This window comes from Pygocentrus nattereri, chromosome 22 (genome assembly GCF_015220715.1).
Source record: "Pygocentrus nattereri isolate fPygNat1 chromosome 22, fPygNat1.pri, whole genome shotgun sequence".
NCBI classification, from domain to species: domain Eukaryota; kingdom Metazoa; phylum Chordata; class Actinopteri; order Characiformes; family Serrasalmidae; genus Pygocentrus; species Pygocentrus nattereri.
This window is the reverse complement of record NC_051232.1, coordinates 26,756,520-26,770,357: the sequence shown is the minus strand read 5'-3', so window position 1 is coordinate 26,770,357 and position 13,838 is coordinate 26,756,520. Positions and strand designations below refer to the sequence as shown.

Sequence of the window (13,838 nt, the reverse complement as noted above, 5' to 3'; positions counted from 1 at the left end):
TCATTTCTTTCATATCCAGTGAAAATGACCATTAGGTTGTCAGAAAAAAAGCTGAAAACATTTTTAACCGAAACTGCGGAGAAGCCTCAACAAATATATACACCACCATAATTCTCAGTGTTCAGAGTGCCCACCGTTTGAATGTTTACAGCTTCTGTCCTTTTCAGAAGACTTGCTTTCAGTTTTTCATAGAAATCTGCAGTGACATTTTTCCCTCCTCCACAGTTCAGTCCTACAAGTTGGTTGCATTTTCTGCTTCTCACCATCCAAACAATCCCAAACAGACAGACACATCTGTGGGGTTTGTTTTCAGATCTGAAGATTGGAGCTTGAGTTTTGGTGAAAAGTTTTGATGGTTCACCAGGATTTGTATGGCTGTTTGGATTCTCGTGTTTAAGAAATCATTTTTTGCCTTAATTAGAGCTTTAGCTCCACCTGATGGTGCGTTTGGGAAGCTGCTGAGCTCTTAGCACACAGACTTCAGTCACTTCCTTACTGAACAGTGACAGTAGCTGAGAGTCTGTATCATTCGCCTCTGCTGAGTGAGATCACAGTGAGAGCTGAACACCACAGAAACTCCACAACATGCTTAAAGAATGGATTCCAGCAGGAGAGCCTTCATCTGTTTAATCATCTACACCACAGGTGAGCATCTTTTCTAATATCCAGAGACTGAGTCATTCTGAAGTGTACTCACGTCAATGGAACAATATCTCATGTAGTAGTAGAAGACGCCGAGCTGAAAACAGTGTAAAATCATATCAGGTCCAAATAAGTTCCATAAAGAACTGCAGCGGAACCTTAATTCATCCAGCATCTTCTTTGGGTTCCATCTGGCCTAAACTAAAATGCTAAATCTCCAAAGTGAGAGGAACTAACTGATCAGAGGTAATTACTAACTGAAAGAAGATTCCTCAGAAGCAAATGCTTTATCATTGGGCAATACTAACAAATTGAGTTTCAACTGAGTTGCTTATAAAGCAGTGAGAGTGATTTGTCCTTAACTGCTCTATATGTACCCATATTGTATTGAACAGTAGCAACATAAAAGCCAAATAAATATACACTTATGTCAATGTAGTAATAACTCAAGCAGAAGTAAAGGTAGCTCAGCTAAAAACAGCTCGACTTAAAATGTATCGGCTCTAAATAAGCTCCCTGTAGAACAGCAGCAGAACCTCTCAGTACATCCAGCACCTGCAAAACTGAAGTTTGCTAGACTGTTTTTCTCTTTTTGATCTTTCGATCTAACATAAAATGTTAAAGCTCCAAAGTGAGTTGTAAAGAGTGATAGAGTGATAAAGTAAATAGAATTAGTTAAAGCCAGTAAAGCTCAACCACGTATTACAGATGTGGTTGAGCCCACTCACAATGTTTTTAAAAATTGATATGACAATTAACAAGAAGAACATTTACTTCTTCAAAGTTTACCAGTGTCCTCCAAAGTTTCTTCTCAAATGTGTTATTGAGAAAGGTCCAACGTCAGATTCATGACCGCAGAGCTGTTCACACCTTTCGCTCTTGAGTGTGTGTAGATTCTCTTATTACTTAACGAATCCCTCATAAGAAAACATTGAAGAGTCAGAAGCTTCATAAAAACTGTGTAAGTGGGTTTTAAGAAGAAATTTCTTCCTAAGAACAGTTGTTGAATGAGGCCCGTTTTGTTTAAGTAGGCCCTGTTTTTTGAAGCAAACAGCATATATGGTCTTATATGCTGCTGCGCTGGCCGTTTCCTCTGTGGGCTCTGTGGTGAGTGGCTCTACAGAGGGGCATTTTGATCATGTGTTGGCAGAAGTGAAACTCACGAAAAGAGAAAGTCCTGCAAACAAAAAAAAGTTCTGTGGGGTACTCAAAGCAACAGGGATGGCGCTTACACTGCCACATGCAGGGGTCTGCGATGACCTGGACAGTCCAAGACAAAATCCTAATGGTTCTCCCTAAATCCTGCTGCCTGGGGTTGTTGCTGCTGATAGGTAGGCCACTACCATTATTGCAGGTAGCTTACTTGCTTCCCGTCTCTTGTTCGGGACAACGGGTAAATTCCCCTTTTGCTCTTTTAGCTGAGTGCACAGAGCTGGTTTGTCCTCCTCCATGCACCCACTTCACTCACACTTTTCCATTTATGCTCACTTGCACTCACAGAAAAAGGTACATTTTAATCCCTCAATTTATAAACAATGTAAATGTACCCTTAAATGCACAAACTGTTGTGTAGGTCCAGCTGAAAAAAGAACAAAAAACATTACACTGAAATTTCTATTCACCGAAAGTCTGAAGGCTTTTTATTTCTGCCAATACATAAAGAAAAAGTCTGGTGACTCTATAGAGCCACTCACCACAGACCACAAAGGAAATGGCCAGCATGGCTGCAGAACATCACATATGCTCTTTGTTTCCACAAACAGGGCCCATTTACACCCACCCTTCATAGGACAGTTACAATCTATAATGTTTAAAGTGGCAGTGCAGATTTGATGGGGCCTGTATATCTTTTCCATGAAGGAATGTGAACACACTATGTATATTTTTCTGTATAGGTTTGTAGTATTGTAAAGAAAAAAAAACTCTGTAATTTCTTCTTACAAATGCCAAATGACAGGGAAGGTCTCCTACAATCCCTCTCTTAATGAGGGTTCACATCTCCCATGAGCCTCTTCTTATGACTCTTTTGCATACTAGCATTGTGATGCAATGACAGCACTTACACTACTAACTGCTCTATTGTTAAGAATAAATATACTTATATTTAACTTTATTGATTTTTACATCATGGCTTATTCACTTTGCTTGTGCCATCCATAAGACATTCTACATTCCTCTTATTGACTGTGCTCTTCATGTATGAAATTAATTCTTGGCCCCAGTGGAGAATATTAGAGAAATTCTCTTCACTGTCATCGATTATAGTGAAATAAATGAAGTTATGTTGCTATTATTCAGCAGTAGAAACCCATCATTCTCAGTACTTCAGAAATGTCCAGGTTACATTAAAATACCCAACAATCAAGTTTACCCCAGGTCATATCTTGACACACTTTTATGAATATTTTTATTGATAAAAACTTTACTTGTGTCCAAGTATATATTTGTTTGGAAAGACTGTATTATGTATTAAAATGACTACTAATATGATTAGGGATGGGGATAAATGATCTAGTATAATATTGCAATCATTGGGATAATAAAATTGTTGGATTAATTAGCTAAATGCATTTCTGTCTGAAACCACAAGATGGCACCATTTCTTTCTGATGAGACCAACTTCAGGAGCTAAAACAGAAGGTTATTTCTGGTGGAATAGCTGGTTTGGTTCATAGCTTCAGGTGTCTTTAAATCTTCAAATATCACAATAGAATTGTATTGTGGATTACATAGCATGTTATTATATCACTGCGTCATGGGGTTTTTCACCAGACATTATAACACATTGTGTGTAATACACATTATAAAAGCATTTAGAATTCATAACATATGAAGACTGCACTGCTTCATGTCATTTCAGGTCTGTTGTACACAGCTGGAGAAGAGGTTGTCAGACTGCAGGAGCTGGAGGGAAACACTTTAACCATCCATACTGGATTAACTGGAGTTCAGAGTGATGCTCACATACTGTGGTTTCATCACCCAGAGAATTTAGATATAAAGATAGTGAACAGTCGGATCATTAGAGGAGAGATTATTACAGACTATGACAGTGAGAGATTCAGAGACAGACTGCAGCTGAACAGAACCAGTGGATCTTTAACCATCAGGAACATCAGCAGAGAAGATTCTGGGCTTTACATATTACAGATCATTACTAGACGATCCTCAGAATGGATGTTCAGTCTTAATGTCTATGGTAAGTAAATGCAGCGCTTTTACTTTTTCGTTAAAATTAAATATAAATATTATTTTGTGAAATGCTAAACAGCCATACACTATATTGCCAAAAGTATTCACTCACCCGTACAAATCATTGAATTCAGGTGTTCCAATCACTTCCGTGGCCACAAGTGTATAAAACCAAGCCCCTGGGCCTGCAGACTGCTTCTACAATCATTAGTGAAAAAATGGGTCGCTCTCAGGAGCTCAGCGAATTCCAGCATGGTACCGTGATTGGACGCCACCTGTCCAGTCGAGAAATTTCCTCACTACTAAATATTCCACAGTCAACTGTCAGTGGTATTATAACAAAGTGGAAGTGATTGGGAACGACAGCAACTCAGCCATGAAGTGGTCAGCCACATAAATTGACAGAGCAGGGTCAGTGGTTGCTGAGGCGCATAGTGCGCAGAGGTCACCAACTGCAGAGTCAATCACTATGGATCTCCAAACTTCATGTGGACTTCAGATCAGCTCAAGAACGACGTGGAGAGCTTCATGGAATGGGTTTCCATGGCCGAGCAGTTGCATCCAAGCCTTACATCACCAAGCGCAATGCAAAGCATCGAGTGCAGTGGTGTAAAGTGCCACCATTGCACTCCAATGACAGTGGAGTCATGTTCTCTGGAGTGACCAATCACGGTTCTCCGTCTGGCAGTCCAATAGATGAGTCTGGGTTTTGTGCTTGCCAGGAGAACGGTACTTGTCTGACTGCATTGTGACAAATATAAAGTTTGGTGGAGGGGGGATTATGGTGTGGGGTTGTTTTTCAGGAGTTGGGCTCGGCCACTTTTAATGCTTCAGCAGACCAAGAGATTTTGGACAATTTCATGCTTCCAACTTTTTGGGAACAGTTTGGGGACGGTCCCTTCCTGTTCCAACATGACTGCGCAACAGTGCACAAAGCAGGTCTATAAGGACATGGATGAGCGAGTTTGGTGTGGACTTGACTGGCCTGCATAGAGTCCTGACCTCAACCCAAAAGAACACCTTTGGGATGAATTAGAGTGGAGACTGCGAGCTAGGCCTTCTCATCCAACATCAATGTCTGACCTCACAAATGCTCTTCTGGAAGAATGTTCAAAAATTCCCATAAACACTCCTAAACCTTGTGGAAAGCCTTCCCAGAAGAGTTCATGCTGTTATAGCTGCAAAGGGTGGGCCAGCATCATACTAAACCCAATAGATTAAGAATGGGATGTCACACAAGTTCATATGCGTGTGAAGACAGACGAGCAAATACTTTTGGCAATATAGTGCAGTTTCTGCTATAGTTTCTACCGATGCTTTTCATTTGAATTGTCCAGTCACAGTGTGCAATTCTACCTAATCTCAGTTTGTATGTCCTTCAGCTATGGTGTCCTCTCCCTTCATTACAAGACTCTCAGTACATGGTCATTCAGCCTCTGCACCAGCATCTGGATCCAGATGTTCAGTGCTGTGCTCTGCAGAAAGTCAGAGAGAAATGACTCTGTCTTGGTTTAAAGGGAGAGAGATACTGAACCAGACCAGTGATTCTGATCATACTGATAAACTCACTCTTCGTCTGGAGGTGAGTGATGAAGATCAGGATGTCTATAGCTGTGTGACTGCCAACCCTGCCAGCAACCGTACATCCAAACTCAACACCACAGAGATCTGCTCACATGACAATGGTATGAGAACTACACCAGAATATATACATTGTATGTGCATGCATTCTTCTAACTATTGCCTTGTTGGGTAAGCTCAATTTAGACTGGGGGTTGCTTCTGCCCAATGACTGCTGGAATAGTCTCCAGCTCCCCCTGTGACCAAGAGAGGTAATTAGGACAGTGTGTATGTGTATGTGTGTGTGTGTGTGTGTGTGTGTGTGTGTGTGTGTGTGTGTGTGTTTGTGTGTGTGTGTGTTACAATATTAACATTTGTCATGTTTAAAATTATTGGTTTGGTTAAATGTCTTTATAGTGCAATGAAAATTTGTGCTTTGAAAAAAAATAAACAAAAGTGGCTGCCATCAGCCCCTAGCAGTACTAACACAGCCCACTTGGGGGCCCCAGACTACTGGTTAAAACTGCTGGCTTAGACAAAATTCCATTTAAACTGAAGAAAAACTGTGGCACAAAACTACATTTTCCTTTGAATTTTACACAAAACTATGCTTTCATTGCTGACTCTCAGCATTGTCTTTTAGGTGGATTAAAGTAAAGCATTTTGACTAAACCCAGTCTTTTGAGTAGTTAATTGTAATTAATTCCATTTGTCTTATTTGCCCAAATTATAGATACACATGTGGGCATGGCTTGATCAAATTGTGCTTATTACTTTTGCATTGCAATATCATTTAGTTACATTTGGTTCATATGAAAGTGAAGGCAGGTTAAGCATGAAAACTAGGCAAAGGCTGCATCTAATGTTCACCCAGCAAGAACGACAGTCTCATTCTGTTATGTTATAATAAGCTTTGAGTGGAATTGTAGTGCTTTGCTGTTGCTTTTGTTAGCAATATGCTGTATTACTTATGTTGCTGGCATCAGCCATGCATGTTGCATGCAAATGATTCTTCAGATTCAGTATACTTTGGTCATAAACAAATTCGCTGTAGCTGGAAATAACATTGGTTTTATCGAGAGTACCATTAATGCAACTTGCTGTTTAATCTGCTTTGTGGAGAGGGCTACAGTCATGGAATCACAGCGACATACAGTGTTCATCAACATTACTGGCTTTAGTTTGTTCATATCAGCACCCATTCAGTCAGTTCAGTATGCCACTTCTTGAATGGAATGTCCTGGAACGCTTATCCAACCTCTCAACAGTAGCTCAGAAAGAAAAGAGAGGTTTAAGTGCAAAGCATAAGTTCATTCAAACCCTGATCGAAAAAAATCATTCATTCTCTTTCTCTTTCAGGTGCTGCTGAGTTCTGTGGTCTCACTGAGACCATGATTCGATTAGCATTCTCTGTTCTGCTGGCAGTGGTCACTATAGTTCTACTAATTGATCACTTTAGAACATATTTGGAGTGAAGGAACATTCCAGCTCACAAACAGTAAGACACTGAAGATTTTTTGTCTTTCATTTTTACCTGTGTTACCTGATGTTATGTTTTTTCCATTGTGAGAATGTTTTGGTTTGTTTTAATTCCTTTTTTTAAACAGCCCTTAGCGATATTACGTCATTTTTGTGATTACTAGTAACAACATAGAGAAGATCATTTTCGTTATAGGATCCCCAGCTCCCAGTATCGAATAATAGAAGGGCCTAGTTGTCCTTATTTGAAGATGAAAGTTGAAACTCAGTACTGGCTCCTTAAAACAACCTTGGAAAAAACTTTAATATTGAACAAATGCTTCATAATGTCACATCTGCCACCTACCATTCTCCTCCCCGCCACTGGAGGTCACTGTCACCGGAATTTTAGATGGCCTCTTGACCTTTTGGCCTTATTTTTGGCCATCTTGTGTGTGTGTATATATACATATGTGTTTGCACATATTCTTTGTGAAGTCTTGTTTGGTCTACTTGTAATTCTGAGCCTTTGTATTTCTGATTCGATTTTTCTGGTATTTTGACTTTTACTTGGTTTGTTCTTGACTACTTTTTGGATTTGCCCTCTTTGGATTTGTTTGTTGTTTGTGGCCTGCTTTTCTTGATTTCTGACCCTCAGCTTGTTGTTATCTACTCTGAACTTGGGATTAAACTTGCACTTGACTCCTTACCCTTGTGTGAAGCATTTCATGACACATAACCTGTACAGCACAAATTTCATATTCCTCTGTATCACTTTGAAGTTGTATCAACTAGAAGATAATATATGCTCTAAAAACCCTTAGAGAAGAGCTCTTAAAGCATTCATTTATCTTGCTGAATTGTTTAATTAATTTATCTTGCTCAATCTATTCCCTTTGCATACTGGTGATGGGAAAACCTTAGATAAATTAGCTCTTCATAAACACTACATTTCCACAAGTATTGGCTCATCTGCCTTCACACGCATATGAACTTGAGTGACATGCCATTCTTAATCCATAGGGTTTTATATGATGTCGGCCCACCCTTTGCAGCTTTAACAGCTTCAACTCTTCTGGGAAGGCTTTCCACAAGGTTTAGGAGTGTTTATGGGAATTTTTGAACATTCTTCGAAAAAGCACATTTGTGAGGTCAGACACTGATGATGGATAAGAAGTCCTGGCTCACAGTCTCCACTCTAATTCATCCCAAAGGTGTTCTTTTGGGTTGAGGTCAGGACTCTGTGCAGGCCAGTCAAGTTCTTCCACACCTAGCTTTGAGCACTGGTATGCAGTCATGTTGGAACAGGAAGGGGCCCCAAACTGTTCCCACAAAGTTGGGAGCATGAAATTGTCCAAAATCTCTTGGTCTGCTGAAACATTAAGAGTTCCTTTCACTGGAACTAAGGGGCCGAGCCCAACTCCTGAAAAACAACACCACACCATAACCCCCCCTCCACCAAACTTTACACCTGATACAATGCAGTCAGACAAGTGCTGTTCTCCTGGCAACCACCAAACCCAGACTCGTCCATCAAATTGCCAGACAGAGAAGCATCACTCGTCCCTCCAGAGAACATGTCTCCACTGCTCTAGAGTCCAGTGGTGGCGCTTTACACCACTGCATTCGATGGTTTGCATTATGATGGGTGACGTAAGGCTTGGATGCAGCTGCTCGGCCATGGAAACCCATTCCATGAAGCTCTCTATGCTGTTCTTGAGCTAATCTGAAGGCCACATGAAGTTTGGAAGTCTGTAGTGATTGACTCTACAGAAAGTTGGTGACCTCTGTGCACTATGCCCCTCAGCATCTCCCGACCCTGCTCTGTCATTTCACGTGGCCTACCACTTCATTGCTGAGTTGCTGTCGTTCCCAATCGCTTCCACTTTGTCATAATATCACTGACAGTTGACTGTGGAATATTTAGTAGTGAGGAAATTTCACAACTGGACTTTAACAGGTTTCACAGTTGGCATCCTATCACGGTACCACGCTGGAATTCACTGAGCTCCTGAGAGCGACCCATTCTTTCACTAATGTTTGAAGAATTAGTCTGAACGCCTAGGTGCTTGCTTACAATCAAGCTGGCCTGGAGGGGTGAAGGCACTGACTTCCATCCTCCATCCATTTCCTATGTATACCAACCAATACTTTACCTGCCAAGTTCAAGAGGGCCCAATGACTCAATCCTCAGCTAAACAGACTTTTTTCCTTTACTGTTTCCAGTTGACTGTTTCATATCAACATGTCTCTAAAATTACCAAAGCCAATGCTTTGTGAAGAGTTTAAGACCCAAAGACCAAAGACTCTTCACTGGCTCCCAGTCTATGACCCACCTTTTGGTCACTCCCATCATATGGGATATTGACAAGAAGATCAAAGAAACTGCAGCTGGTGACCAACTCTGCTCCTGGAGAGATACTTTCTAACCAAAGTTCACTTTTGTGTGGTATATACTGACCAGCATAGGAGGAGTCAAGGGGACCAAATGCCTTCCTTACTTCTTACCTAGTCAAATGAACTTTTTACCTTACAAATTTCAGGTTTACTCTTTTATCATTCTTGTTGTGGTTTATTATTTCTCTAAGTCTGTTCTGGTCCTTTTTCTAGGTGCCCTTCATCTCAGGAAGCTGATCCCCTGAAAACTCTACCTGCAGCCTTCATAGTCGATGAAACTTGAGCCTATGCTGTGACGGCCTTCCTGGACTTCCACAGAAAAAGGAACGAAATCCAGTATTTAGACTGAGAAGGTTATATTCCAGAGAGCAAAACATTGGTCACTTTGGGGAAAGATCCCTGGTCCTCATTCCACCACCTTAGGACTGTGTTCTGTGGGTGCTGGGCCTCTGTCACTGGTCTGCCTCCAGTAGTGCCCTCCCACGCTCTGCCTTCCCTCCACATGCACCTTATTCATAATCTCATCCTCTTTTTTGTTTTGCTCCTGCGCATGAGCTTGTTTCTCTGTTCAGTTTACTTGTCTGTTCAATCTGTTCCTGTTATTAAAGCTCTTGCACAGGTGTTCAAGAACTGTGAGCCAAGTCTGTCGTATTAGTGGGCAAATTTAGTTGTGACCTACAGGGCTAGTTATTAATAGCTCATTTTCTCACTGCAGTAGGGAGAGTATTTTTAGAGTATTTTTAAAGAGTATTTTTATGAGGAACTTTGTAAGGCGTGTTGACTTTTTCTGTCCTGGGCTAGCAGTCCTAAACAGCTCCATTTTACTATTTTACTATAAAACAGCTAAACACTTTATGTAAGATTTTATGTGTTTAAGAAATATAAAATGTGACTGTGAGGAAGTGGACAAAGCTCGTATCCAATTCCACAGGTGATATCGGTGCGTAAAAGTGCCCGAGCCTCGGGAAGAACTGCAGGGCTGGTGGTGAACTGCTGATTTGCCACCACAGTTCAGATAAGTAGCCAAAAACCCCACAGTGTTAAATGTGCATGTAAAGTGTTAAAACAGCCACACACCGACATTCTGCTACCATCCTGTGTGAATTAAAACAATGCATGGCCACAACTTAGCAAGACATGGGAACAAGATCCCAATGTGTGGCCATGACTTAGTGCACAGTTACAGACTGTAGTTCGTCTGTTTCTCTGATACTTTGTTAGGATCAGACACCACAGTGCTTCTAGAGTTTTTTAACACTGTGCCCACTCACTGTCACTCTGTTACACACTCCTACCTTGTCAGTCCACCTTGTAGATGTAAAGTCAGAGACGATAGCTAATCTGCTGCTGCACAGTTTGTGTTGGTCATCCTCTAGTCCTTCATCAGTGGTCACAGGACGCTGCCCACAGGACTCTGTTGGCTGGATGTTTTTGGTTGGTGGACTGTTCTCAGTCCAGCAGTGACACTGAGGTGTTTAAAAACTACAACAGCACTGAACTACACTTCATTACAGTCTAGATGTCATTTGACAGGCAAAATGAGACAGGCAAAGGCACCACCTGTCTAACTTTCACTTTCTACAAAGGAGACGTTTGCATAGCAAAAGTCAATTTGAAAAAAAGAAAAGATTATATTTATATGTGTTGGGCTTGACTTTGTCATTTCAGATTGCTGTACTAAGCTTCTTTGACTCTCCATTCTACTTTTCTTTTGTGTGAGAGAGCAGTTTAGATAATGGTGTATGTCATTTTGAATGACTAAAGTAGGAGGAGACAGAAGCTGTGCACCACAGAAACTTAAACAGAAACTGCATTCTTGGTGTGCTGTACTGTAAACACAGACCATGGCAAACTACCATTGGGACCTACTGCTTTTCCTGCTTCTCCTAAAATCATTTAGTCTGGACATCGTTTGGTGGACATGACTTACACATTTGGACCTCTACGAAGTGTGGTAGGTTTTATATATATATTAGTATTCACGTATGTGTGTGTGTGTGTCTGTGTGAATAATGCTGTAAGTTACTAACAGTCTTTTGATGTATGTGTGTGAAGGAATGCGTAGAAGTTTTATTCCAAAATGCCTTTTAGACATTTTTTTTTCATGATATATCTTGTTGGGAGTGGTCATTACATACACAAGAAACTTCAACGGTATGTTATGGTTAGTAACACTATTACTAAAGATATAAAATTGTTAAGCTGTTAATATTTTTTTCATATCCAGAATCATTAAATGAATACACAACATTTTACCCCTTAATACTCAATTCAAACTGTGCTGATGTGAGTGATTAGTAGGTGCCTGAAGACTAGCTGAACCAGTTTTGGATGCCAGGCAACAAACCAGTCAAAACCATAAACAGCTACACTATTCAAGCGAGTTTTTTCAGTTTTTTTAAAGACACTACTGAAGGTGGACATACATCTTTGTGTGGTGGTGTGCTGATATGGATGTAGTCCATGCTAAGTCAAGTGAGCTTAACCAATTAGGTTCAACAAGAATATGACTGTTCAGCATGATGGGGCTGCCTGGGGCTTCCACGTGAGGCTTGGTGCCAGGTGGTCTAAAATGGGCAGTGCAAATAATGACCAAGGAACATCCATGTTCCTCTTCTTTTACAAGTCATAAATACTGTCTACTGCCAAACATGTAAAAACATAATAAAACACCAACTAAGCCCTTCCTCTACATCACCACTCCATTTGGATACTACATACTAGATTACATTGAACACTTTTTAGAATAATGCACTGGTAGCAGTAATTTTATGAGAAATATTTATTTTTATGAGAAATATCAGCTGTAAACTTTTCTGTGTGCTTTAAAGGAATAATTGACCAATTTTACTTTGAATCAAAGCCTATGTACTCATCACAGTGTTCCAGAAGAACAACAATATGTGGGCATTAACAGCTTTCTGTGTGCATACAGAAGTCTGAGTGAACATAAGGAGTGAACAGAGAGTCTAGACTCAGGCGTTAATTCTTTCAGTTTTATTCACTTCACATCTTGGCATCGATACTAACTGCTTTCTCATTCATAATCCACCAGACTGAAGTGTTGACTGCTGGCCCTCATATTTGATTCTTTGTTTGGCTTCATCTGGACGTTTGTGTTATGTATGAACCTAGAGATGTCCTACCAATACTTACCACCAGGGGGGCGGACCGCCACTAGGGTATAGGGATTCTAAATGTAACCATAGCCACCTTATAGTCCAATAAACCAGTGAGTGATCCGACAAGAAGCTGTCCTTTGTGCTCTGTGTGTCGAGTAATAATGTTTACTTAGTTACACTATAAGGGAGCAACATAACAGTTTGTGTTTTGAAATGCCCAACTAGGGTAAAACAAATGCCTAACCACTGTAAAGTAAATGCCTAACTACTGTAAAAATGGCAAGCCACTGTAAAGTAAATGTCTAACTACTGTAAAATAAACGACTAAGTACTGTAAAACAAAGGTCGAAACACTGTAAATTAAATGCCTAATTATTGTAAATGCCAAACCAATGTAAACACCTAACTACTGTAAAGTAAATTGAAAACCACTCTAAATTAAAGTCTAACTACTGTAAAATAAATTGAAAACCACTCTACATTAAATGCCTAACTACTGTAAAATAAATTGAAAACCACTCTACATTAAATGCCTAACTACTGTAAAGTAAATTGAAAACCACTCTAAATTAAAGTCTAACTACTTTAAAATAAATTGAAAACCACTCTACATTAAATGCCTAACTACTGTAAAATAAATTGAAAACCACTGTAAATTAAATGTCTAACTACTGTAAAATAAATTGAAAACCACTCTACATTAAATGCCTAACTATTGTAAAATAAATTGAAAACCACTGTAAATTAAATGACTAACTACTGTAAAATAAATTGAAAACCACTCTGGAATTGTTGTGGACGTTTCCTTTTGGTTCCCAGAAATGAACAATTCATAGTTTTGGTAGAAATGTAGGAATATCGCACAAATATCAATGTATCGCAAAAATAACTTTGAGTGAAGAATTACATTTCAATAATTCAGAAATAGCACGACGAAAATACAGCCTCAATTGACCTGTTGGCCTCAAAAGACCTGCTGTGGGAATTTATTCACTTTATTGTGTTTACGTGGTTAATATTTCAGCTCAATTTGTAAGAAAAGTACATATTTAAGAACTGATGTACAGCAAGGTGGGCAAACGTTAACAAGTACTTTTGGCTTTGAAATGTTCCCTGGTTGTAAGAATTCAGCTGAAGTGTCGTCTTCCAGATGTATTTCGCCTGGATTCAGTACTGAAGCTAAATCTATGCCTTCCTGGCCCTGCTCTCTATAAACGAGCCAAAGCTTTTCTGCCCCCATATTTCCTTTAAATGCTTCATTCCATTTCCTTCATTCCTTTTTCTAGAATGAGAACAATTATTCCAATTTTATTGTGACTCACAGTAAAAATCAAAACACATTTTCTGAGGCAAAACACTGGATTTCTGAAATGAGATTCAGAATGTTCCAGAAGCTCTGCAATATCTTACTACTTATTAAAATACATTTCTTTTTCATATGATTTTTAATATTTAACTTTGTGAATT

At 39.7% G+C, this 13,838-nt stretch overlaps 1 protein-coding gene across 2 annotated transcripts; it reads left to right on the top strand.

Annotated features, from left to right (window-relative positions):
• The first annotated feature begins 331 nt into the window (after positions 1-331).
• Positions 332-9,577, top strand: LOC108415312. 2 transcript variants are annotated; one of them, XM_017688338.2, is made up of 5 exons: positions 332-645; positions 3,503-3,841; positions 5,352-5,519; positions 6,754-6,892; positions 9,463-9,577. In XM_017688338.2, exons 1-4 carry the CDS (start codon positions 597-599, stop codon positions 6,867-6,869), a joined length of 672 nt encoding a protein of 223 aa, XP_017543827.2. In that variant the 5' UTR covers positions 332-596; the 3' UTR covers positions 6,870-6,892; positions 9,463-9,577. The 2 variants fall into 2 exon arrangements, with proteins under 2 accessions (XP_017543827.2, XP_017543826.2); XM_017688337.2 differs by having other exon boundaries at positions 334-645; positions 5,217-5,519.
• Positions 9,578-13,838: the final 4,261 nt, after the last annotated feature.

What these genes read in the sequence shown, in the direction of transcription:
- LOC108415312 (XM_017688337.2), top strand. Translation starts at nt 597, where the DNA reads ATGGATTCCAGCAGGAGAGCCTTCATCTGTTTAATCATCTACACCACA. An exon ending in GTTCAGTCTTAATGTCTATG is followed by an intron (nt 3,842 to 5,216) that starts GTAAGTAAATGC and finishes TATGTCCTTCAG; the next exon opens with CTATGGTGTCCTCTCCCTTC. An exon ending in GATCTGCTCACATGACAATG is followed by an intron (nt 5,520 to 6,753) that starts GTATGAGAACTA and finishes TTTCTCTTTCAG; the next exon opens with GTGCTGCTGAGTTCTGTGGT.